The sequence below is a fragment of the Chlorocebus sabaeus genome, chromosome 19 (genome assembly GCF_047675955.1).
Source record: "Chlorocebus sabaeus isolate Y175 chromosome 19, mChlSab1.0.hap1, whole genome shotgun sequence".
Taxonomy (NCBI): domain Eukaryota; kingdom Metazoa; phylum Chordata; class Mammalia; order Primates; family Cercopithecidae; genus Chlorocebus; species Chlorocebus sabaeus.
Window position 1 is genome coordinate 33,070,203 of NC_132922.1, and position 26,731 is coordinate 33,096,933.

Genomic DNA, 26,731 nt, shown 5'->3' on the forward strand with positions numbered 1-26,731 from the left:
CTACTAAAAAATACAAAAAACTAGCCGGGCGAGGTGGTGGGCGCCTGTAATACCAGCTGCTCGGGAGGCTGAGGCAGGAGGATGGCGTGAACCCGGGAGGCGGAGCTTGCAGTGAGCTGAGATCCGACCACTGCACTCTAGCCTGGGCGACAGAGCCAGACTCCGTCTCAAAAAAAAAAAAAAGAAAAAAAAGAGAGAACCCTAGGAGGACTCAGGAGGCAGCCCCCTGCAGCTCCAGGCCAGCCCCCCTGTTTCACGAACTTGCTGGTCCCCTGTGGAGTCAGTGTTCCCAGAGCGTTCGGCCAGCCCCGTTGCACCCAGCCACCCCTCCACCCAGGCAGCAGGTCAGAGCTGCTGTCCCAGCAGCAGCTCCAGGGACAGGCCATGGGTCCCTGAGTCTTCACAGGGCCATCATCAAGGATGAGGATTTGTCCAGATGGATGCTGCAGTGTCAGTGCTGAGGGACTGCTCAACCCACAGGCGCCAGGTCCAGCAGGCGAGAGGAGCCTCTCAGTGGCCAGCCCCCATGAGTGTCCTCTCCAGCCTTTTATTTTATTTTATTTTATTTATTTATTTCTTTTTTTGAGACAGCTTTGATCTTGTTGCCCAGGTTGGAGTGTAATGGCGCGATCTCGGCTCACCACAACCTCCGCCTCCCGGGTTCAAGTGATTCTCCTGCCTCAGCCCCCTGAGTAGCTGAGATTACAGGCATGAGCCACCATGCCCAGCTGATTTTGTATTTTCAGTAGAGGTGCGGTTTATTCACGTTGGTCAGGCTGGTCTTGAACTCCCGACCTCAGGTGATCCGCCCACCTCGGCCTCCCAAAGTGCTAGGATTACGGGCATGAGCCACTGCACCCGGCCCAAACCTGCCTCTCTAGCCCCTGGTTGTCTCCCCAGCAAAGTGGCTGCCAGGTCTCTCTTGGGCGAAAAGGAGAAAGAGGCACCTGGCAGCCAGCAGCTCCCCTTCCCTGGAAGGTCTTACTTCTTTTAAAAATGTTTTTAGAGGCCGGGCGCGGTGGCTCACGCCTGTAATCCCAGCGCTTTGGGAGGCCGAGGCAGGTGGATCATGAGGTCAGGTGATCAAGACCATCTGGCTAACACGGTGAAACCCCATCTCTACTAAAAAAACACACACAAAAAAGCCAGGCGTGGTGGCGGGCGCCTGTAGTCACAGCTACTCAGGAGGCTGAGGCAGGAGAATGGCGTGAACCTGGGAGGTGGAGCTTGCAGTGAGCGACAGAGAGACTCTGCCTCCAAAAAAAAAATGTTTTTAGAGAATGAAATACCTTTCAAAAATGTATCTCGGACCAAACTTGTTCCCTCGGGGGGCTGGGATGTGCCCACGACCAGGGCTCTGGGACGCCTCCTGCCCAGAGGGCTCTGGGATGCCTTCTGCCCGGAGGCCCAGCATAGGGACCACCTGCCCAGTCAGGCCACTTCAGCTGGCAGCTCCTGTGGGTCCCGGCTCCTCCACGGCCAGTCATTCCCGACCGCCCCCACCCTCTGTGTCTGTAGCTACTGAGTTGCCGCTGCTGGCTGGTAAGAGAATTCTTCCTGTCCTTCCTCTGGTGTGGCCATGTATTTTGACAAGAAAAGACAGGCAGGAAAATTGTCTTTTTCCCCAAGCTTCTTGCCCACGTCAAGGGCAGGCCTGCTCCACCAGCATCTGCCAGTGCTTTTTTTTTTTTTTTTTTTTTGAGACGGAGTCTTGCTTTGTCGCCCAGGCTGGAGTGCAGTGGCCGGATCTCAGCTCACTGCAAGCTCCGGCTCCTGGGTTTACGCCATTCTCCTGCCTCAGCCTCCCGAGCAGCTGGGACTACAGGCGCCCGCCACCTCACCCGGCTAGTTTTTTGTATTTTTTAGTAGAGACGGGGTTTCACTGTGTTAGCCAGGATGGCTGCCAGTGCTTTTTCATCTCGGAGCGATCGTGTGCGGCTAATGGGAGGGATCGCTGCTGTTGGAGAGGGTGGGATGGGAGGAGTCTCAGAATCAAGATGCAGGGCAGGATCAGGGATGGAAAATCAGAAACCCACTTATTTCAAGCCAGGATTGTGATAAGAAGGACTTCGGTGAACAGCCCTAGGGCGAGGCCCACAAGCAGAAGCAATCCGATGGCACCAAAGAGAGCACCAGCCCCCAGAACCCTGCAGAGCCCCGAGCGAGGGGGGAAGGCCTGCTGGCGTTCCCAAGCACGGGCATCCTATCCCTGGCCCCAGGGAGGGTGTCATCTCTGCTCCCACCAGGTCAATGTTTGGAAGAGGGTGAAGAACTTCGTGCATGAGACAAGGGGCATGAGAACAAGGTCCACCCCCAGCCTCCTCCCCCCAGCACTGTCCTCTCCTCCTCCCTGAAGAGTTCTCCAAGGCCCTAGGGAGAACTAAAGCACAGTCACGCTCTTGGCAAGGCACCGTGGCAGCAGAGCACATAGGCGTAAGCATGTGCCGTAGAGAGGGGATTTGGTGTAGAGAGAGAGATTAAGTAGGGCTGAGGCAGTTATAAACGTCATAATTTTGATGCATTTTCAGGTGCCAAAGAATCGCCCTTGGCTTTGAGAGCTGGATGGTGAGCTCGGCTGGGGCTGGGAGCCAGTGGCACGTGTACTATTGAAGCTGGCTTTCCCATACAGGGCCTGGGGTGGCACTCGGGGAAGTCCTCAGGGTGGATCCACCATTCAAAACTTTTGATCCAACGTTCAAAACTGAGATACAGGCTAAGGATCCCTAAGGCAGGATTGCCTTTGAGCATCATGTCGGCAAAGATTCCAAAATGTGAAAAATTGAAACATCTCTGGTCCCAAGCATTCTAGATAAAGGGATACGCACCTACCTGCAGCCCCTCCTTTCTCCATCAGCATCTCTAAAGATGATCCCAAGAGCCTTCCTCCCTCTCTCCAGGAAGATCCTTTACTGGAGGCCACACGCCTGTGAGAACCAAGCACTAGACCAGGCCTCTGCCTGGCTGGCTGATGCTGGACGTGGCTCTCCAAGCCTGTTTCTACCTTTGAACCAGGAAAAGAACATCCATTTCTCTGCCCCGTAAACAGATCCTATACGCTGTGAACTTTGGGTTTTGTGGGGTGCTGAGCCATCCCTCTGTGGCTGCCTGAGTTGGTCCCATACAGGCGTCCCTTCCCTGAAGGCTGATCCGGCCCTGCCCATGGCACTCGTGGGAGCAGCTCCTGCCCGGGCCAATGGCCGGAAACGCCACAGTGGCTCCTCTGGCTGGGGGAGGATGACACCTGGGTCTCAGTGCAGCTTGTAGGAAAGGAAGGATGCCACGGGGTCAGATCGCATGTGGGGGAGATTTGGTACAGAAACTAACACAGGAATTAAGGTGGCAGAAACGTCACGTAAGGTGAGGCGTGTGTCTCCTGGCCTCTCATCTATCTCAGGTCTGAACTTCGCATAGCATGAGGCTGCAGTGCTGAGACTCAGCCCCTCCCTGGGGGGCCCACAGCCTACGCCACTCACTCTGCACGTGGCATTCTTGGTTTCTGCATCTTTGAGCAGAATGCTAGACACATTGGTTTACCCTCTGCTCCATATCCCTTTAACAAATCACCATGCAAAACATTCCAGCCGGGTACAGCTCCCCCCACGCCGGGACACCATACCAGGTCCTCCACTCCCTTCCCTCTGCTGGGTTTGATTTGACCAACATCCAGAGTTCACTTCAGAAAGGGCACGGTGAGAGGAAGGATAGCATGGGGGTCCCTGACCTGGGCCAGCCCTGGGGCAGACGCCAGAGGGCCCAGCTCCCCCTGGGAAATTCTGCTTGCCCTGCCCCAGCACCCATTCTGAGCCATAGCCAGACTCTGGGAGGGCCGTGCTCAGAGTTCTCCCGCCCCTGGGCCTCAGGAGTGAGCCCTCCAAAAGCTGGTGGCGAGGGCTCACTAGCAGCTGAGGGCTGTTGGCATTAGATAGAGCAGTCCCAGGGAAAAGGCTACTTGAAGCAATATGGGAAACCCCAGACTGGTCTTTCTGCAAAAGCTGAGTCATGCCAGCCTCCCAGAGCTTCTGCGGGGCCACACCCGCCCCAGCAACGGGGCTGGGGAATCCCTGGGGTCTACTTGCCTCTCCGCTCGGTGGGTGGGACTGGTCTTCACCATGGCCGTGAACATGATTTGCACCCCCCTCCACCCCGCCCTGCCCGGCTCTGGTACTGCATCTTGCCATCTCTCCCTTCTCCTCCAGCAAGACTCCTGCCCTCACAACCCACCGGCCCTTCAAGGCCCAGCGCCTGGGAAAGGCACCTCCTGGGCAGGGAGCCACACAGCCAGGCACCACCAGCCAGGCCCTCCTCTAGGCTGTCAGGGCAGAGCGCTGAGTCTGGGCAGAGAGGGGAGCTCTGTGGTCGGTGCTAACTTGGCCAGGAGCCACCAGCCCCTGCGCTGTGGCCCTTTGATGTTGGCTGAGAGCCCTGAGCCATCCCTGCAGCCCCAGTGCCTGGGGTACTAACTGCAGGGAGGGCTCTGTGCCCCTGGCCTCCCTGCCACGCGATGGTGTGCGTTCACTCTGATTTTCCACCCCAGGCCTCGGGCAGGCATTGTTGCTTTCTGTCCCAGAGATGAGGGGAATAGGGTGGTCAGGAAGAAGGAAACCCTTCACTCCAGCAATCAGGCTCCCGCCAGTACTGGGGCAGGCTCCAGTTCAGGGACCAGGAGGCACCATGGAGCCCATGGGCTTGTTCCCAGGGGAGCAGAGGCCTTGTGCAGACCTCGCCTCCTGCGGTGTGGGGGGATGAGATGCCTGGAGGGGCAGGAGGGAGAAATGGCCCACTTGGTAACAGACATTACCGCGTGCCAGCTCTGCCCCTGCCTCCCCAGCCCTGTCCTCAGGCCAGGAGGACACTGGCCCCTCCACCCCCATTCCTTCTGCTTCCGAGAGCACCTGAGCTTCAGTGAGAACACCTGAGCTTCAGTGAGAGCACCAGAGCTTCAGTGAGAGCACAGCGGCCCGGCCGGGGAATGAGCGGCATCTGGAGTGAGTCCACCATCAAGAAGAGCATGGAAGTGTCCGGGGCGGAGGGTCGGAGTAGGGGCTTCAGGGCAGGGGGAGGCGGTGGGGGCAGCTGGCGGGGAGGGGTGAAGTTCCAAGGGTGCACTGAGAAGGGGGCTGGGGGGGAAGGGGAAAAGGGCAGGGTGTGGCAGCCCCTCTGCTCTTATCTTTCTCCCCATGCCCCTTGGGAGCTGCCATCCAGCCCCCTGCCTGAAGCACCCACAGGGAGTCCATCCACCCCACTCCCAGCAAATGCAGCTGCTAGGGGCCTCCGACCGCACTGCCGGGTAATCACAAGCCACACTTCCCGAGCACGTGCTGGGTGCCTAAGACCTTGCGTTTCACGTATTCACAGCCCGCCTCTGAGGAATGTACTATCATCTCCTTAATGACAGGACATCGGGGCCCAAGAAACTTGCTCTGGGGCCTCAGGAGAGGGGGAGCTGGCGGCCAGCTTTTCTGGGGGCAGCCCTTGCCAGTTACAGCCATGAAGCTCGTCAGGGATAGAGCTGAGGAAACAAACTCTGAAGGCTGAGCTCTTAACCACCAAGCTAGAGGCCTCCCGCGCTCCTTTTGACCTCTGCCTGGGAGGCCGCCCAGAGCCCCGTGCCCATGCTCCCTCTGCCCTCCAGATGCACAAATGCTTGTGGTCAGAACCACGCCCTGCTCTTCAGTGCACTAGTGTCCCTTGTAGAGTTCTCTGTCCTGACCTCTGCCCCGTCACTTGGGAGTGAGCTCTGTGCACTGTCTCTCCCTCTTCACCCAGGGATGTGAAGGGCTGATGACTGCCGAGACGCTGGATGGGACAGCATCAGTCTTGGGAGGAGACCCTCAGACTGAGCTAGGAATACACCAGGCCGGGAGCTCCCAGTCTGTTACTGCAGCGTGCCTGCAGAAAGAGTCTGCCATCAAGAAGATGGTGGACTTCTTTCTCCAGGTGCTGCTGCTACTGCTTTGGAGCCGTAGGAACGCTGCAATCTCCTTCCACAGAGAATGTGCTCCCCAGGTGCGTGGAGTGCCTCAGCCAACAGGCTCAGGCTGCAGCCACAGAGGCCACGTGCTCCAGGCACTGAGCCAGCGGTATGGGGGTCTGTCCCTTGCTCCTGCGACAGCATCCTTGGCCCTGAGCGGCTGTTGGTGTGGCAGCAGGGCCCTATCAGATCTGCTTCACAGCTGACCAGTTCTCCTTCCCTCTCTCCCCTCCCAGGGGTCCGATCCCCACTGTGACCTGAAGGCTGTCGCTGTCCAATCCTGCCCCTTCCTCTTGGGTGTCACCTCCCACCCAGCTTTCTCTCAGCATCTGCTTGCCTGAGGATGGAAACTTACACTCTGTCCTGTGCTGAGTAATACCCAGAGGACTTTTCTTTTTTGTTTGTTTGTTTTCATCTGAGAAACAGGGCCTCACTCTGTTGCCCAGGCTGGAGTGCACTGACAGGATCACAACTCAGCACAGCCTCAACCTCCCGAGGTCAAGTCATCCTCCCACCTCAGCCTCCTGAGGAGCTGGGACCACAGGCACACACCACCATGCCCGGCTAATTTTGTTTATCTTTTTTATTTTTTGTAGAGATGAACATCTCACTGAGTTGCCCAGGCTGGTCTTGAGCTCCCAAAGGACTTTTGAACAAAAATGCTCAAACTCATTGTTCACCATGGAAATGCAAAACCAAAATAACACCGAGGTATCGTTTTATACTATTAGACTGGCAAAGGTTTGGAGGTAGATCCTGCCCGGTGTTGGCGGGGATGCAGCAGGGTGGCCAGCAAGCCCTGCTGTGGGATTCAAGTGTACCCCCAGGAAGACCTCAGCACAGGCCCAGCTTAGACAGGAGCTCTGTCCCTACGGTTCGGTCCCCAGATCTCTCTCTAAGGAAACCCTCCTTTAGGCTCAGAGCGCCATGTTAGAGGATATGAATGAGAGTGGTTTGTCATGGCGGCAAGTTGGAGGTCACTGGGGTTCCACATTTTGGGAAGCAGGTGGGCGAAATGCGGGGCTGCCCACAGTGGGGACCCCAGGGCACCGGAGCCACATGTGCAGCAACGTGGGGGGACCCAGGATGGAGCTGGGTGGAGAAAACGTGCCAGCTCACATCTCAGTTAAAACACGCACACGACAACAGCACACTCGCCCCTGAGACTGCACAGCAGCCAGTCCGTGGCGCGGAGGGAGCCAGCAGTGCTGTCTCGTTCGCCTTCCACAGTCCAGCTTCCAGCCCTGCGCCGTCCTCACACCAGAGTCCCTCAGGTGTGTGGCAACCTCCACTCTGCACACCCCGCCTTGGACACCCACAGCGCAAACAGGGACCCTCCCAGAGCTGTCCCCAAGCCCCTCCCCTGGCCTGTGTGTGGGCGTCTGAGCAGGTGGAGGCCAGCCCCAGGCTCTGCTTCCCTGTGAACCAGGGTCTGGGCCGAGTCTGACCCTGGGGCCAGAGCCGGAGAGGTCACATCATTCCAGGAGTTCGGAAGGACCCAACACTGCTCCCCTGAAGCTGGCTGTGACCTGGGCCTGTCAGAAGCAGCCTGAGAGGAGGGTCGCAAGTGACCCAGACCTGGGAAGGAGGGAAAGGTTTGAATTTTGCAAAACAAAACAAAACAAAACAAAAAAACAAAAAGCCTTTGCCCTTTTCCCTTGACCATGGGGGGACAAGATGGGCGTGAGGCCTCCCGACCATGAGAGAAAGGCCACCTGGTGAAGCTGCAGTCCCAGCATTATCTGTATGTTAAATTGATGTTTTAAATCCGAGTTGCATATCCAAGTAATTGAAGAATAAACAACAAGCACGGGGGGCTGGTGATGGGCTGAGCCAGATTCTCTGCAACCCCCTTTCCAAACCTCTGGTTCCGTGAGGACCAAAAATGACCACCCCAGACTATTCCAGAAACAGCCTGGAGATTCTGAAAGTTTCCCAGAACACAGGCAGTGAAAGGGAGAGAAGCTCAGCCCTTCCGGTGGGGCCGGGTGGCTCACAGCAGGAGGCGATGCAGATCCGCGGGCGCCACGAGAGACCACAGACTTGCACAGGAGAAGCGGGTTTCCTCACGATCCTGAGCCGGAAGGCAGAGCTAAATGCGCAGGCAGGGCTGGGTTCCCCGGACGCCTCTCTCCCTGGCTTGGAGACAATGTGTTGTTCTCCCCGGGCCCTTTCCTGTGCGGGTGCCCATGTCCCCATCAGGACACCAGTCAGATAGGAGCAGGGCCATCCAGTGACCTCACTTAACCTTAATCACCTCCGGAAAGTCCCTATCTCCAAGCAAAGTCACGTTCTGAGGTCCTGGGGGTCAGGGCTTCAACTTACAAATTTTGAGAGCACTCAAGTCAGCCCACAACAGTGGACTTTGAAATAATCTTTTAGGAACTGGACTCCCCGAGAATGCTTTAGAAAATGCCAGCCTCGTTCTGTTGCAAAGGGGGAACTGAGGAAGAGGGGGCTGAGTTTTCACAGGGGGAGGAGCCCAGTGGCAGGAAGTGACAGTGAGAAACTGCAGCAAAAAGCAGAACCAAAGGCCAAAGGTGACTATGTGGTCGCCAGTTCGCCTTCCCCGTCAAACCTTGCTGGGTTTGGTGTTTCATTTTCATTTTCAAAAACATCATTCAGGCCGAATGCAGTGGTTCATGCCTATAATCCCAGCACTTTGGGAGGCCGAGGTGGGAGGATTGCTTGAGCCCAGGAGTTGAAGACCAGCCTGGGCAACACAGCAAGACCCTGTCTCAAAAAAAAAAAAAAAAAAAAAAAAGGCCAGGTGCGGTGGCTCATACCTGTAGTCCCTGCACTCTGGGAGGCCGAGGCAGGCAGATCACCTGACGTCAGGAGTTCGAGACCAGCCTGGCCAACATGGTGAAACCCCATCTCTACTAAAACTACAAAAATTAGCCAGTCATGTTGGTGGGTGCCTGTAATCTCTGCTATTCGGGAGGCTGAGGCTGGAGAATCACTTGAACCTGGGAGGCGGAGGTTGCAGTGAGCGGAAATCGTGCCATTGCACTCCAGCATGGGCGATAGAGCTAGACTCCGTCTTAAAAAAAAAAACAAAACAGCCAGGCGTGGTTGTGCATGCCTGTAGTCCCAGATACTTGGGAGGCTGAGGCATGAGGATCACTCGAGCCTGGGAGGTGAAGGCTGCAGTGAGCTGTGATTGCACCACTGCACTCCAGTATGGGTGACAGAGCTAGATCCTGTTTTAAAAAAATAAAGTCATCATTCTGTCATGTATGTGTATATGGTTTCATTTGTTAATTAAGGTATAATTTTACATACAGTAAAACTCACCATTCTTAGTGCAGAGTTCTCACAAAAGTGTACAATTGTGTGGCATCCACCACAATCCCTACATAGAAGAATCTCATCATCCCCGGAATTTCCCTGGGCCCTTCCATAGCCCCCCAGTCCCTCCCCCCTGAATTGTTTTCTGACACCCCACCCCCCTTTCTTTTTGAAGTGGTTGTTTTGCAGGAAACATCACCTTCTCTCATTTTACAAATACTGCAGATAGATTTTGAAGCCCAAAGCATCATAGAGGCAGCAAATCAGGACAGGAAGGATTGAGTTGGGGGGACTCTACCCTGACTGTAAGAAGCACTTGAGAGACCTGCAAAAAGCGAACAGGAGAGGTAGAGACTGGGAGCGCCAGTTGGTACAGGTCCTGCCCTGCATGACAGGGCCAGTGGCCTCCACAGTGATTAGTTTAAAATCCAACTGCTCACCCAGGCTGGGGAGCCTCCCTGCCTTCAGGCCACCCCACCGTGCCCCATTGTCCAAGTGCTCACCTGCCCTGGGAGGGACCCCTGCAGCTTCCTGTGCCCAGGTGCACATACCTCTCTTTTCCCATCTGGGCGCCTGCTGACTTCGCACCATGAATTTGAACACTACCCTGCAGATGACCTGGCCTCAGCCCATGAAGTTTCCCTTTCGTCCTCTGCAGGGCACCAGCCCCTAACGCCGTCTGACCGTTTCCCTGCTCACAGGATCTTCCATTTGCTTCACCCCGGAAGTGCGAAGCCTGAGTGAAGAGCGTGCAGGAAACAAGCCCCTGTCCTCGTGGAGGCTACATTCCGAGAGGGGAGGCAGGCAACACACACACACAGGACTCCATAGTATGTCATGCTGCGATGCTGGCTGTGGAGGAAAATGAAGTGAGGCCCGGGGAAAGCCAGAGGCCATGGGGCTGCCGAGGAGGAGCAGGGACAGGCCAGAATTTGCTTAGAGCCGGGCAGGTCACGTGGGACTCTGCGGGCCACTGAAAGGAACTTGGATTTTATTGGGAGGATGTTAAAGGGTGAGTGACATCCTCTGACCTTTTATAAAAGAAGCAAGAGTCTGGAGAGCCCAGGTAGAAGTGAGGGCAGCAGGTGGAGGCCCCACAGCAGGCTCAGGGAGTGAGCCCACGCCACTGCGTGGAGCAACTGCAGGCTCCAACAGGGCTGGTGGGTAGTGTGGAACGGTGTGCATCACCTTGGAAAGCAGGCAGTTTCTAATACCATGAAGCTCGTCCAGCCCTATGTTTGGCAGTTCCAGTCCTAGGTATCACACTCAAGAGAAGTGAAGACGCCCACAAAAGGCTCTGCAGCAGCACTGTCCGTGAGAGCTGCATCTGGGGATGCATGAATTGGCCTGTCATTTCATTCCAGCATTTTGGGAGGCCGGGGCGGGAGCATCGCTGGAGCCCGGAGTTCGAGACCAGCCTGATGCCTCCAGAGGTGGAGACCCCCCCCACCCCGCCCGCCTCCACCTCTACAAAAAACTGAAAAAGAAATTAGCTGGGTGTGGTGGTATGCGCCTGCAGTCCCAGCATTATCTATATGTTAAACTTCTGTTTTAATCAGAGTTGCATATCCAAATAATTAAAGAATAACAAGCACAGAGGCTAGTGAGGGGCTGGGCCAGATTCTCTACAACCCACATGGCTTCACCCATTTTCCAAACCCCTGGTTTCGTGAGGACCGAGAATGACCATCCCATACTATTCCAGAAACAGCCTGGGGATTCTGAATATTTCCCGGAGAGTCATTAGGAATTATCCCAGCGGCGCTGGAGTAAGTGGCTAACTTAAAGTTGGACGACACTGTCTGGAACAGTCGCGTAAGGGATAAGGGTGGAAACTCCGGTACTCACTGCGCTGCCGGCTCCCCGCCCCGCTCCACCGCCCCGCGCGGGCACGGGCTCCCCGTGTCCCCGCAAGCCGCCGGGGGCGGGCCGGGGGCGGGCTGGGGCGGGCCCGGGCGTGGGGGGCCGAAGGAGGAAGCGCGCGGGGCGCCATAAGGAGGAAGCGGGTATTCGGCGGTGTCCGCGCGCTTGAGAGACGCTGCCTTGGCCCGGACGCGCCCGCGCCCCCGCGGCTGGAGAGTGGTGAGTGCCCCCGCGCCCCTCCCGGGGTACGCGCCGAGCCCCAGCCCGGGACCCCTGCCTGCCCGCCTGCCCCGGCGTGGAGCTCAGGGCCCGCCGCCCGCCCTGGGCCCGCCCGCGGTGGGAGCCGGAGGAGGGGAAGAGGGGAGGAGGGGGTCAGAGCCCGGCCTCAGCACCGACCCGCGGGCCGCGCCTCGCCCGCCTCCCCTTCGCCCGGGCGCCCTCCTCGGCGCGGCCTGCAGTGCTGAGGGTCGGGTCCGCCTCGGAGGCGGGGAAGGCTTTGTTGTGTCCTCTCCACGTGGCCTGGGGACTCAGGGGAGGGGTACGGGGCGCGGGGAGGGTGGGGGAGGGGCCGAGGCCAGCCCCTGAGAGGAGAAAACCCGCGGGCCTGGCCGGGCGCAAGCCGCCCTTCCTGGCGGATCGGAACCGCCGCCCACACCGTGGTCTTTCCAGCACCGCAGACACCTGCCGGCTCCTCCCGAACGGAGCTCAGGGCTGACCAAGCGCGGTCAGAGTGGCCGCCCACGGGGACTCGCCCGCGCCTTAGAGCGCTGGCAATGATGTGCGGATCCTCGCTGCTGCTGCTGCCGCTGCTGGGACGCTGCTGACTGGCTGAATGACCTCAGGGGACCCTGGGAGAGCCCTGAAGCCCTCAGCCACCAAGTGGCTGGGCTGGCAAGGGTTCATTCATTCATTCAACAAATACGAATGTGCAACTTGTGCTGGGGTCGTGATGGCTCTGGTGGGCAGCGAGGGGCCGGCCGGAGGAGCACAGTGCGGGCTCTGTAAGTGGGCTGAGGGCTGGGCCTTCTGGGGCTGGACCGGCCTTCACCTGCAGGCGGGGTTGGGGCAGGTGAGGAGCAGATGGACCCGCCCGGAGCTCTTCCACCTTCCCGTGCTTACACCCCCTTCCTGGAACCTTATCCACACCCCTCAGTCCTCGCTCTTACTATGGGGGAGCTGCAGAGGATGTGGTTCTTCCACATTCCATCTCCACCCGCGCGGGGCAGGCTCTGAGATGGGAAGAGCTCTCCTGGGCCTGAATGCGTGCCGTCCTGGGGCCCTGCAGTCCCTTGGGAGTGATGACTGAGACCAGATTCCCTGAGCTGGGGTCTTAAGGGCTTGGGGAGCGCAGAGGGATCCTCTGGCATCAGGAGTTGAGGTAGACAGCTCCAGGGAGGCACTGCTGGGAGGAGGACCCTGGCCAAGCCTCTGCCTGCGGCCTGGAGTGTGTGTCCCTGCCCCTTCTGCCCCTCTTGCCCGGGGAGGGAAGAGGAAACCAGAGGTCAGCAGTTCGTGGCTGGGGTTTAAAGGCAGGGATCTCCCAGGACGGGCACAGGGAGCATGAGGAAGCAGCTAGTGTCTCTGTTCGTGAGATGTGAGAGTGGCGACTGGGGTGAGGGGTGCAGAGACCTGCCGTGGCTGGGGCGAGGTGCTGTTGGTGCTTCTGGGGAGGTCGGGCAGGACTGGCAGGACTGAGGAGGTTGGGCAGGATAGACGGTGGCTATCAGGTGGTCTCAGGGTTGTGCAGGAACTTGCCAGAGAGGGAAGCGTTGCGTGTCCCCAGGATGGTACGGGGGGGGGGGGCGCGGAGGGGTTCCTAGGGGGAGGGTGCCTGGGTGGGAAGAGGTGTCGCATGCCCAGCTCAAAGGCCTTGCCTAGGGGTGCGCACAGGCTCACCTGACGTGAGGATGTTGATGGAAGGACTGAGGGTCCCACTCATTTGCAAGTGAGAACTGCCTGCCCAGCAGCCGCAGCAGTGCCTGGGCCCCTGGACTGACAAGGATGGATGAGGGTGATGGAGGCGGATGGACATTTGATGCCGGAGCCTGCCTTCCAGGCAGAAGGGCTGTGAGTCATCCTCTCTCCAGTGCCAAGTGGAGGGGCTGCGTTATTCGTTTTCACGGCTGAGCAGGTCCTCGACGTGACCGAGGACTGTGCACGTTGTTTGAGGCGACCCGGAGCGCCGGCTCTGTCAGCCCGTGAGAGACCTCCCTCTAGAGCTGTGGCCTCTGGAAATGCCTCCCGTGGTTGACATCTGGTCACCACTTGCCGACTGGGGTGTGGAGGGCAGCGCAGGCCTGGAGTGTCCCCGAGAGCAGCTGGGCGTCTGCCCCTGCCCATCCCACAGGGCCTCCCACTCACAGGGTCTAATTAGCAGCTCCATGGCTGCCATACCTTGCAGACCGCTCTCAGCGGCCACATGTATCCTTGCCCCAAGCCAATGACAGGTCTGAAGAAGACACTGATGGAGGTGAAGCACAGGACAGAGACAAGCACCGGTGTGCTGGATGCTCACGGAGCACTTGATGTGTGCTGACTGGCTCATTTGGACGTCACGGTGGTCAGACTAGGGTAGTATCCTCATCCTCCAGATGGTGAAACTGAGGCAAGGAGAGGCTAAGCAACTTGTCCGAGGTCACAACCTGGAGTCGAGTCGGACTCCAGGGTTTCGGCTCCGAGCATCATGCACGCTGCCCAGACTTCCCCTCCACATGTCACACCTATTAGGCCACTGGGAGTGAGGAGCCTTTCTGTGGCCTCGCTCCCCTCTGAGCCTCTGGGAGGGAGGCAGCCCAGGTTCCAAGGCAGCGAGTGATGTGTGCGGGAGAAAGGAAGCTTCTGGGGCAGGGGTTCAGAACCCTCCCAGTGGGGTTTTCCCAAGAGCCACTGCTGGCAGGTTCCTGCACGCCCATCCAGCCCCAACACAGCCTGCCTCTTTTCCTTCTCTTCCTCCTTTTCTCTTTCTGCCTGCGTTGGTCCAAAATGGGGAAGTTTCACATAAAAGGCAAACGGGCCACAAAGCAGCTATTTCTAGAGGTGCTGCTGCCTTGCAGATTGAATTCTTGGTTGGCTTTTTAGGTGTTTGTTTTCGGGGTCCTTTTCTGTAGAAGAAGCTATCAACGGCCAGGCACAGTGGCTCACGCCTGTAATCCCAGCACTTTGGGAGGCTGAGGTGGTGGATTACCTGAGGTCAGGAGTTCGAGACCAGCCTGGGCCACGTGGTGTAACCCTCTCTCTATTAAAACACACACACACACACACACACACACACACAAAATTTAAAAAATAGAAGAAGCTATCAACTCAGAAAAGGAGGAAGTGGCTTTGGGAGGCTGAGACGGGAGGCTTGCTTGAGTCCAGGAGGTCGAGGCTGTAGTGAGCGGTGATTGCACCACTGCACTCCTTGAATCCTATTAGCTTGGCCAGGGCAGGGGTGGGAAGTGGGGTTTTATTTATTTTTTTATTTTTATTTTTTTTTTGGAGACGGAGTCTTGCTCTGTCGCCCAGGCTGGAGTGCAGTGGCCGGATCTCAGCTCACTGCAAGCTCCGCCTCCTGGGTTTACGCCATTCTCCTGCCTCAGCCTCCCGAGTAGTTGGGACTACAGGCGCCCGCCACCTCGCCCGGCTAGTTTTTTGTATTTTTTAGTAGAGATGGGGTTTCACCGTGTTAGCCAGGATGGTCTCGATCTTCTGACCTCGTGATCCGCCCGTCTCGGCCTCCCAAAGTGCTGGGATTACAGGCTTGAGCCACCGCGCCCGGCCGGAAGTGGGGTTTTAAAGGGGAAAGACCACCATCTGGATCACAGACCAGACCTGAAAGGGGGCTGGTCACTTTTAGGCACGTAGAGTAACTGGAAAGACACGCTGTCCTAGTGGAAGCCGTGGGTGGCCTCTGTGGCTGCTGTGGCCCCCGGGGAGGAGGAGATACCTGTCTTCTGGGGCTGGGGCTCAGTCTGGCTCCGGGTCTGGATCGCCAGGGAGCTTTCCGCAGAGCATCCTGCCTGGGCTTTGCCTGGTCTGCATGGGACCCCCAGCCTGTGGCTCAACCCGCTTCTGTGCTCACAGCCATGCTGGCGCTCGGGGCAGTCCTTGGCTTCCCTCCTCGTTGGCTTAACAAACCCCCTTTCTTCAGAGGAAGAAAAGTGTGTGCTGTGGCCTGGTGGAACAGGCTGGGCTTGGGGGTTCCAAATGCCCTGTGTGCTTGGGGACAGCTGCTGAACCTCCCCGCCGCTGTCCTGGCCCTTGGCCAAGAGCTTTCATCCGAGGCCGGCAGTAGTTGCTCTGTTTCTGTTATGGGGTACCCCTGCATCTGTGTTTGGTTTAATTTGTGTAACTGAATGTCTCATTTTATTTCTCACATTCATTCTGTGAAATTCCCCTGTATCTGGGTGAGTGTTCAGGTGACTACAGCCCTGGGTCCGGGATGGGCGGTGTTCCAGGAGCTCCTGCTTGGGCCTCTCCCATCCTCCCCCAAAACCAAAGAGAAGGGAAAACCCTCTGTAAGTGTATGTCACATGTCAGGTGCTTTTTCTGACACTGCATGTGATCGCACAAGGCAGGGAGTGTCCCCTTTTACAGATGGGGAAGGTGAGATCACATTGCAGGTTCAAAGTCTGACATGACCCGTCCACCTTTACAGCTTCCCTCTCTGGGCTGGGAGTGCTTAAGGGCTTCTTGAAACGCAGATGGACGTGGGGGACTGAGCTTCTCTGGGGTTCCAGTGTTTTTCTAGGGAGAGCCATCTGGGGTCAGGGCCAGGGTGGGGACAGCAGGAGAACAGGACAGGAGTGGTGACCCAGGGCCAGGGAAGGGAGTAGGCAGGGGTAGCATATGGGGGTGGAAAGAAAGGGGCCAGTGGCACGAAGGCCCCTGGGAGGCAGCAGCGCGTCCCTCCTTGGGGTAAGTCCAGGAGAGTGGCCATCCCTGAGGAGCTCTGGTCCTGTGACAGTGAGGCTGGGCCTGAGAGCCTCGGAGGCCAACGGGCAAGTGTACCATCCCCCCAGCCCGGTGGGGCACCACGTGACCAGGCCTCGAGTCAGGACTGGGAGTGGCTTCTGTACCGGCTGGCATCTCCCTAGAGACAGGAAGGTGGGGTGCCTCCTGGGTTTAGCTGGGAACTCTGAGCTTTGGGTGCTGGAGGTCACTGTGCTTGGGCTGGCTGCTGCCTGGGCCCAGCTGCCTCTGTGTGTGGAGTCAGTAGAGGGACCACAGCCAGGCCAGGCACTGTCCTGGCCCCGGAACCGAGGCAGGCGTGCTATGAGAAGATAACATTGCCTTGACAGCAGTCCCCAGGATCCTTTCAGCAGGCACTTCCTTGCTGTGCCCTGGAAAGGTGGGGTGGCACTCTGGATGACAGCACAGCCTCAGGGTGCTTCTCTGTGGCCCACACACCCTTCCGGCATGATGGCCACCTCCGTTCCTGTTTCCCCAAGCCCCACTTCCCCTGAAATCCAGGCAGGGAGAGATGGGGCCTGGCTGTGAGAACCCTGGCCCCAGGTGTCACCATTTCCCCAGAAGCCTTGTTTCTCCCTCTGGGTATCCCTGAGGACCCCGGCAGACATCCAGCCCCAAACCCGGCCGGCTGAGCAGGGAGCCCAGCTGGGGGCCTTGGTGGAAGGGTCGCCCGTGTACTCACACCAGCAGCCAGCCGCTCCTGGGTCATCAGCCCCTCCCTCCGCAGGAGAGCCGAGGCGTTTCTGCCAGGGGCCGGGTGGCATTTCTGCCAGGCAGGGGCACAGCGTTGGCACGGCACAGGCCCTGCTGTGCTCTGTGAGGGCTCTGCCCCGACTTGGACTCTGTCTGGGACGTGGTGACAGCCTTGTTCTTTCTCTCTCTCTCTCTCTCTCTTTCTTTTCTTTTCTTTTTTTTTGAGACAGAGTCTTGATCTGTCGCCTGGGCGGGAGTGCAGTGGCCGGATCTCAGCTCACTGCAAGCTCCGCCTCCCAGGTTCACGCCATTCTCCTGCCTCAGCCTCCCGAGTAGCTGGGACTACAGGCGCCTGCCACCTTGTCTGGCTAGTTTTTTTTGTATTTTTTAGTAGAGACAGGGTTTCACCGGGTTAGCCAGGATGGTCTCGATCTCCTGACCTCGTGATCCGCCCGTCACGGCCTCCCAAAGTGCTGGGGTTACAGGCTTGAGCCACCGCGCCCGACCCGTTCTTTATTTGTTTATTTATTTTTGAGACAAGTCTCGCGTGTCGCCCAGGCTGGAGTGCAGTGGTGCAATCTCGGCTCACAGCAAGCTCTACCTCCCAAGTTTCACACCATTCCCCTGCCTCAGCCTCCCGAGCAGCTGGGACTACAGGCTGCCGCCACCACGCCTGGATAATTTTTTGTTTTTTTAGTAGAGATGGGGTTTCACCATGTTAGCCAGGTTGGTCTCGATCTCCTGACCTCATGATGCACCTGCCTCGGCCTCCCAAAGTGCTTTGATTACAGGCGTGAGCCACCACACGGCCCAGCCTTGTTCATTACAACAGAGTCTACAGAGTTCAGGGAGGGGCGGACCAGGGGCAGACAGAGGCTTACCAGGGATTGTGGAGTAGCTGAAGGACACCTGCCCTCCGCTGCCAGCCACCACGTCCCAGCCAGAAACCCAGGGCCTGCACACGGGAGGGGGGCAGGACTCCCGGGTCACGGAGGCCGGGAGCATCGGGCTCCACTGACTTCCGGGGCCTGTGGTGGAGCCTCCGACCTCTGGGAGGGGGCCCCAGTCACCCAGAGAGGCCCTTGCCTCCTCATGCCCCCTCCTGCTGGCTGCCTTTTCAAAAACGATTTGTTTGAGACATACTGCACATGCCGTAAAATTCACCCATTGAAAGTGTACAGTTCAGTGGCTTGGTATATTCACAGTGTGCAACCATCACCACCACCTACAGGCAGAACATTTCAGTGCCCCAGAGAGAAGCTCCACACACACCAGCGGCTCCTCCACAGCCCTGGCAGCCCTGATCTGTCTGTCTATGGATTTGTATGTTTAGCACCTTTCATGCTAATGGAATCACACTCTCGGTGGCCTTTTGTGACTGACTTCTTTCATGTAGCATATTTTCAAGGGTCACTCATGTTACAGCAGGTGTCTGTGTTTCATTCATCTTTTATTTTGTATTTTTTGTAGAGACGGAGTCTCACTGTGTTGCCCAGGTTTGCCTCAAACTCCTGGGCTCAGGGGATCCTCCTGCCTTGGCCTCCCAAAGTGCTGGCCTTTTCTTAGCTACCAGAAGCAAATTTAAGCAGCAATAGAACTTTTCACTTCGTGGAGCCTGTTTCTCCGTTTTCTCTCTGTGTCTCGGCTTCCCCCGCCCCTGCGTCTGTGTTCTCTTGGTTTCTGGCTTGTCTGTGGCCTGGTGGCATCTGTGATTGATCCTTGGTTTGTGGTCATATTGTTGCTCATCTTTGTAGGCGGATGACAGAGATCAGTCCTCTGTGGCCAGATTCGGAGAATCTGGAAGATTGGACTTCGTTCTCTGTGTCCTTAGCGTCTTTTGAGCTCTATTCGATTCAGAATTTTGTGTCTACCAGGAAGAACAACTCTTTGATACCTGGTGCAGGGAGTTTTCCAGTTTCCGTGTTTACTCTTGCCCTGGGGCTGAAGTTGTAATTCAGAAAGGCCTTTGCCTCTCACTAAGCGAATGTGGAAAACTTTTCTGGAGTCACTGGGTAAGGTCACGAAGTGTCTTGAATTGGAGGAAATCTATTCTGATTGGTTTGTGATTAGTTTATATAAGTAAATATTTCGAAGATTTGCAGAACATAAGAAAATCCTACTTCTAATAATTTATTTGTTTATTATAATTTTTTTTTGAGATGGAGTCTCACTCTGTTGCACAGGCTGGAGTGCAGTGGCGTGATCTCAGCTCACTGCAACCTCTGCCTCCTGGGTTCAAGAGATTCTCCTGCCTCAGCCTCCCGAGTAGCTGGGATTACAGGCGTTCGCCACCACACCTGGCTAATTTTTTTGTATTTTTAGTAGAGATGGGGTTTCACTGTGTTAGCCAGGATGGTCTTGATCTCTTGACCTCGTGATCTGCCCACCTTGGCCTCCCAAAGTGCTGGGATTACAGGCATGAGCCGCCATGCCCAGCCTATTATAATTTTTTTTGAGATGGAGTCTTGCCCTGTCACCCAGGCTGGAATGCAGTGGAACGAAACTTGGCTCACTCCAACCTCTGCCTCCCGGGTTCAAGCGATTCTCCTGCCTCAGCCTCCCAAGTAGCTGGGATTACAGGTGTGTGCCACCACGCCCGGCTAATTTTTGTATTTTTATTAGAGACGGGGTTTCACTATGTTGGCCAGGCTGGTCTTGAACTCCTGATCTCAGGTGATCCTCCTGCCTTGGCCTCCCAGAGTGCTGGGATTACAGGCGTGAGCCACCGCGCCTGCTGTACTTCTAATAATTTTAATGCATTAGACTTTAAATTTAAAAGGAAATTTTTGGCCGGGCGCTGTGGCTCACGCCTGTAAAACCAGCACTTGGGGAGGCCGAGGCAGGCGGATCACGAGGTCAGGAGATCGAGACCATTCTGGCTCACACTGTGAAACCCCATCGCTACTAAAAATGCAAAAAAGTAGCCAGGCATGGTGGCGGGCGCCTGTAGTCCCAGCTACTCGGGAGGCTGAGGCAGGAGAATGGCGTGAACCCAGGAGGCGGAGCTTGCAGTGAGCTGAGATCGCGCCACTGCACTCCAGCCTGGGCGACAGAGCGAGACTCCATCTCAAAAAAAAAAAAAAAAAAAGTTTTTTTTTCCCTCAAAGTAGGACTTCTCAAACTTTTTGGTCTCTAGATCCCTTTATATATAAAAATTATTGAGGAACCAAAAAGCATTTGATTAAGTAGGCTTTTATCCCTATATTCTGTGTTAGAATTAAAACAGAAATTTTAAAAATAGGCCAGGCACAGTGGTCCTCACCTGTAATCCCAGCACTTTGGGAGGCTGAGGCAGGAGGATCGCTTGAGCACAGGAGTTTGAGGCTGTAGTGGGCCATGATCATGCCACTGCACTCTAGACTGCTTGACAGAGTGAGACCCTGTCTCATTGAAATTTGTGAAATTGCTTAATTAAATTAATTAATTAATTAAATTTGAGACAGAGTCATGCTCTGTCATCCAGGCTGGAGTGCAGTGGTGCAATCTTGGCTCACTGCAGCCTCTGCCTCCTAGGTTCAAGCAATTCTCCTGTGTCAGCCTCCCGAGTAGCTGGGTTACAGGTGCACGCCATCATGCCCGGCTAATTTTTGTATTTTTAGTAGAGGCAGGGTTTCACCATATTGGTCAGGCTGGTCTCAAACTCCTGACCTCAGGTGATCCACCCGCCTCGGCCTCCCGAAGTGCTGGGATTGCGAGCGTGAGCCACTGCGCCTGGCCATTGTAACTATTGTATAAAACAAAACATTTCTGTTGAGAAGAACAGCACTGCGTCCGTGTTTCTGCAGATCTCCTAGGTGTCTAAATGAATAGAGGATACCTGGATTCTCGCTGTTGCAGTCTCTCTTTTGCTCAGCCTCTGGGAAAGTCCACTGTACACTCGTGAGAGAGTGACAGAAGAAACTGTGTTATGGAAGCTTTTCAACCTCACAGATTCTCTGAAAAGGGCCTCAGGCACCCTGGGATATCCTGGTCCACACTCCCTCCTAAAGCGATTTACCTTTCCAGAATATGGTAACAATGACGAAAAACATAGTGAAGGGCAAAACTAGGTATGTGCCTTTTATCGTCACAGTACCTGCGTCTGAAAAGCAGCAATGAAGTATGTCACAGTAGCAAAGTTTGCTGGTCTTGATGGTCTTGCCTTTGTTTACTCATTAATGCCTTTGCCTTCAAAGTGAAAGATTATGGCTGGCGCGGTGGCTCACGCCTGTCATCCCAGCACTTTGGGAGGCCGAAGTGGGCGGATCACGAGGTCAGGAGATCAAGACCATCCTGGCTAATATGGTGAAACCCCGTCTCCACTAAAAATACAAAAAAAAAAAATTAGCCGGGTGTGGTGGCGGGCGCGGTGGCGGGTGCCTGCAGTCCCAGCTACTCGGGAGGCTGAGGCAGGAGAATGGGGTGAACCCGGGAGGCGGAGCATGCAGTGAGCTGAGATCCGGCCACTGCACTCCAGCCTGGGCGACAGAGTGAGGCTCCGTCTCAAAAAAAAAAAACCCAAAGTGAAAGATTATTCTTTCCTTTCTGTGTAATCCACCTGGATGGCAGAGGTTCTGTATAGCAGGATCATTTTTAATGCTTTATGTTGACTTTATTATGTTCGTGCTTATTTAAGGGGGAAAAACAAAGAGCAAAGGTTCTTCACTTGGGAAAGATCAGATTTGTTTTGTTAATGGATAATCAAGTCTTCCCTCCTAGACGCCGCGATCCTGCCTTAACAACTGTCCAGATTGCCTCTGAAACTGTCCCTGAGGCTCCGAGTGCCCCTGGATAATCACGAAGATTTGATTATTCACCTCATAAAAAGAAAAATACTATAAACATAATGAGGTTTGTTTTCAGTGTTACCTTGTAAGACCCACATGGGAACAGTGCTTGTCAAATCACAAGAGACGCTGGCCACCGCTCCTTGGTTCGGTGTGTACATGTAAACGTTGTTCATGGAAATATTTCGGAAGTTCTGGGCTTGGCGGGAGGCCCCGTGCTTGTCAGTGCCCTCCCCTCCTCTGTGTAGGATATTTTCTTTTTTGAGACGGAGTCTCGCTCTGTCGCCCAGGCTGGAGTGCAGTGGCGCGATCTCAGCTCACTGCAAGCTCTGCCTCCTGGGTTCACGCCATTCTCCTGCCTCAGCCTCCCGAGTAGCTGGGACTACAGTCGCCCGCCGCCACGCCTGGCTAATTTTTTTGTAGAGACAGTGTCTCACTGTGTTAGCCAGGATGGTCTCAATCTCCTGACCTTGTGATCCGCCCGCCTCGGCCTCCCAAAGTGCTGGGATTACAGGCGTGAGCCATCGCGCCTGGCCTGTGTAGGATATTTTCATTCAGAAATTATCCGAATGAAATATTCAGAAATACCTGGCCAGATGCGTTAGAAAATCGTTATGAAAAGAAACTTTGACTCTCCCCATGCTGATGCTGCCATGTGGGAAAGGATTGCCCGGTGTTTTCACCGGTGACTATTCAGAGCCTCTGGGTCCAGGCTTCCGCACTGACCATCGCCTCAATGGCTGTCAGACCACCCCAGCGTGCCGGGCCAGGGCTTCGTGAGGGGTGGGAGCAGGCTCTGAGCCCCGCAGAATGCAATGGGCCACTAGGGAACTGAATTGCGATGGTTTGCTTGGAATGTAGCTGACGTTTTCATTTCTGTTTTCTAGCTGTAAGAGGAAATGCTTTCTCATTCTTAGTGTCTGTAATCCGTAATGATTTAGAAGGCTCTGCTCTGGTAGATGGATATGAAACTTTTTTTTTGTTTTTTGGAGACAGATTCTTGCTCTGCTATGCAGGCTGGAGTGCAATGGCCTGATCTCAGCTCACTGCAACCTCCACCTCTGGGTTCAAGTGATTCTCCCGCCTCAGCCTCCTGAGTAGCTGGGACTACAGTTGCCCATCACCTCACCTGGCTAATTTTTTGTATGTTTAGTAGAGATGGGATGTAGAATAGAGATGTTGGCCAGGCTGGTCTTGAACCCCTGACCTCAAGTGATCTGCCCTCATCAGCCTCCCAAAGTGCTGGGATTATAGGCGTGAGCCACTGCACCTGGCCAGATGTGAAACATTTTTAAATGATATCACTTTCTCAGTGAACCCCCATTCTCACTGTCTCCTTATTTTTTGTGGTGATATAGTTATTTGCATAGGTTCGGTAAGAATGTGTCCTTTTTAAAATTGAAATTTGAAATTTAAAAAAGCTTAAACTTTAATAATAATAATTTTTAGAGATGGGGCCTCATTGTGTCACCCAGGCTGGCCTTGAGCTTCCAGTCTTTCAAGCCGTCCTCCCACCGCAGCCTTCCGAGTAGCTGAGGTTACAGGTGCACACCACTACACCTGGCTCTGGTTTTTTGTTTGTTTGTTTGAGACGGGGTCTCACTCTGTCACCCAGGCTGGAGTGCAGTGGCACAATCTCGGCTCACTGCAACCTCTGCCTCCTGGGTTTAAGTGATTCTCCTGCCTCAGCCTCCCGAGTAGCTGGGACTACAGGTGCCTGCTACCATGCCTGGCTAATTTTTGTATTATTAGTAGAGATGGGGTTTTCTCCATGTTGACCAGGCTGGTCTTGAACGCCTGACCTCAAGTGATCCACCTGCCTTGGCTTCTCAAAATGCTAGGATTACAGGTGTGAGCCACTGCGCCCGGCCCACACCTGGCTCTTTTTTTTTTTTTTTTTTTTTGAGCTGGAGTCTCGTTCTGTTACCAGGCTGGAGTGTAGTGGCGCGATCTCGGCCCACTGCACCCTCTGCCTCCCAGGTTCAAGCGATTCTCCTGCTTCAACCTCCTGAGTAGCTGGGACTACAGGCGCCACCATGCCCAGCTAATTTTTGTATTTTTAGTAGAGACGGGGTTTCACCGTGTTGGCCAGGATGGTCTCGATCTCTTGACCTTGTAATCAACCCGCCTCGTCCTCCCAAAGTGCTGGGATTACAGGCATGAGCCACCACGCCCGGGTCACCTGGCTCTTTTTTAAGTGTATATTTTTTATCGTGGTAAAATACATATAGCATAAGATTTCCCATTTTAAGCATTTTTAAGCGTACAGTTCCGTGGCATTCAGTATAGTCTCATTGTCATGCAACCATCACCCCCAACCATCTCTAGAACTTTTTCACCTTTCAAAACAGAAACGGTGCCATTAAACGCTAACTTGCCGCCGCCAGCCCTTGGCAGGTGCCTTTGTACTTTCTGATCCTTGTGAAATTGACTACTCTGGGCACCCCTTGGAGATAGAACCACATGTATTTGTCCTTTCACGACTGGCCTAGTTCACCCAGCATAGTGTCTTCACGTTCATCTGTGTTGTAGCGTGTGTCCGTCATATGTCACCCCGCGTTTTTTTTTTCCACTCATCCGTTAGACATCTGGACTATTTTGGCCTTTTGTCTGCTGGGACCATGGGTGTGCAAATGTGTGTTCCAGGCCCTACCTTTCAGTTCTTCTGAGTAACACCCAAAAGCTGAATTCTAGGTCAAACGGTAGTTCTAGGTTTAATTTTTTGAGGGACTAGCTTCTGTGCCTTTTCTCAAACCGATATATAACCGGATAAGTTCCTGGTGCAGCCGGGAACAGCATTCGTTCCCTGGAAGGACGCTGACCAGCTACTTCTGGAGGAACTGAGATGACCGTGGACCAGTGCCTGCGAGGTCTCGGCCTCCTCAGAAGAGTGGCCCGGTCCCAGCTCACGGCGTGGCAGGAAGGTCACGTGCCGGCAGCTGGGGAACTTAAGCTGTTTGAGGCACCTCAGTAAGAGAGACAAGAGACTGAATGTACAGACAGACATGACTGGACCCCGTTACCTTCAAGGACCCCCGGGAGGCCACAGGCCAGCTTGTGGAGCCAGGTGCTGTCGCTCGCGACCATCCGGGAAGCCACACAGTAACTAGAATCTGTGCTGTCAGCCTCACGTGGCCAGGGCTTGATTGACTGGGAGCTTCCTGAAGTTTTGTCTCTGCTTCCATCCAACTTGAGACCAAGTAGAGAAGCCATCGGTGCACCGAACAGATTGAAGGCTAGTTTCCCTGGGAGCCTCTGCCGGGCAAAGGTGAATGACAGCGGCCAAGTCCCTTGCTGTTGCGAGCTCTGAGAACACGCCTTCGCCTCGCCTTGGGGTGGGCTTCACTCGCACAGGCCCCACAGGAGAAGCCTGCTGGAATTGCTTGCTTGCTTTCTTTTTTTTTTTTTTTTTTTGAGACACGGTCAGGCTCTGTTGCCCAGGCTGGAGCGCAGTGGCGTGATCTTGGCTCACTGTAACCTCCACCTCCTGGGCTCAAGCAATTCTCCCCCAGTAGCTGGGACGACAGGCAAACGCCACCATGCCCGGCTAGTTTTTGTATATATTGTAGAGACTGGGTTTCGCCAGATCGCCTAGGCTGGCCTTGAACTCCTGGGCTCAGGTGATCTGCCTGCCTGGCTTCCCAAAGTGCTGGGATTACAGGCGTGAGCCAGCGTGCCCAGCCAAAGCCTGCTGGTTTCTTAGGCTCGGTTTCCAGCCCGCAGAATAGCAGACTGTTGATGGTGTTCAAGGGCAATCTAAGATTCCTTCTGAAGATAGCCAGGGAAAAGCTGCTTTTGTGCCCTCGTTGCTGTTTGATACTGCATGGCCCTAAATTAGTCAAAGAAGCACAAGGAGGCTTAGTTGAATTGAACTCGCGCTGCACTGTGTAATGGTCAGGGCAGTCTCATGGGTCCCGCCCTTCTTTTGAGTTAAAGAATCCTTTGCGGCCAGCATGGTGGCTCACGCCTATAATTCCAGCACTTTAGGAGGCTGGGGGGGGGGGGGGGGCGCGGATCACGAGGTCAGGAGTTCGAGACCAGCCTGGCCAACATAATGAAACCCTATCTCTGCTAAAAATACAAAAGTGAGCCGGGCATGGTGGTGCATGCCTATAGCCCCAGCTACGTGAGAGGCTGAAGCAGGAGAATCACTTGAACCCAGGAGGTGAAGGTTGCAGTAGCCGAGATTGCACCACTGCACGCCAGCCTGGGTGACAGAACGGGACTCCATTTCAAAAAAACAAGAAAGGAAGAAAGAAATGCGATTGAACTTTGCTCCATAGAAAGCAACCAGTGCCTTGTGGCTACTGGGCCCAGTTTTGCCTCAGTTTGTGAGCGCATTCCCAGTTTCCCCATTGCCTGTGCACACAGTTCGTGGACTCCTTTGAATGATTTCAACATCGCTGTTTCCTCTGTTAAAAATGAGTTGAATAAAACCTTTCACGTGCGTTCATTTAAGAACAATAACAGGCCGGCACGGTGGCTCACGCCTGTAATTCCAGTACTGTGGGAGGCCGAGGGGGGCAGATCACGAGGTCAGGAGTTCGAGACCAGCCTGGTCAACATAGTGAAACCACATCTCCGCTGAAAATACAAAAATTAGCCACGCGTGGTGGTGGGCGCCTGTAATCCCAGCTAATCAGGAGGTTGGGGCAGGAGAATCGCTTGAACCTGGGAGGCGGAGGTTGCAGTGAGCCAAGATCATGCCACTGCACTCCCGCCTGGGCGACAGAGCGAGACTCCGTCTCAGAAAAATAAACAAAAAACCAAAAAGGAAATCACCTTCTCCAAACCCTTTATTTTTCTTTTCTTTTCTTTTTTTTTTTTGAGATGGAGTTTTGCTCTTGTCGCCCAGCCTGTAGTGCAGTGGCACGATCTCAGCCCACTGCAACCTCCGCCTCCTGGGTTCAAGTGATTCTCCTGCCTCAGCTTCCCAAGTAGCTGGATTACAGTCACACACCACCATACCTGGCTAATTTTTTGTTTTTGTTTTTGTTTTGTTTTTTTTGAGACGGAGTCTCGCTCTGTCACCCAGGCTGGAGTGCAGTGGCCGGATCTCAGCTCACTGCAAGCTCAACCTCCCGGGTTTACACCATTCTCCTGCCTCAGCCTCCCAAGTAGCTGGGACTACAGGCGCCCGCCACCTCGCCCGGCTAGTTTTTTGTATTTTTTAGTAGAGACAGGGTTTCACCGT

The 26,731-nt window shown here is 55.2% G+C and overlaps 1 protein-coding gene across 4 annotated transcripts in view; it reads left to right on the forward strand.

Annotated features, from left to right (window-relative positions):
* Window positions 1-11,189: 11,189 nt before the first annotated feature.
* The window catches only part of BID (BH3 interacting domain death agonist), a 44,688-nt gene continuing 29,146 nt past the window's right edge, over window positions 11,190-26,731 (forward strand). The window contains exon 1 of one of the 4 annotated variants that reach the window (XM_073007085.1): window positions 11,190-11,344. Coding sequence is in view for 2 of the 4 variants with exons in the window: in XM_073007084.1 (XP_072863185.1) it covers window positions 12,050-12,126 (77 nt within the window). In the remaining 2 variants the exon portion in view is untranslated. Of the gene's footprint in view, window positions 11,345-11,747; window positions 12,127-26,731 lie in introns of those variants that run through there. The other 3 variants (XM_073007086.1, XM_073007084.1, XM_073007083.1) reach the window with 3 other exon arrangements.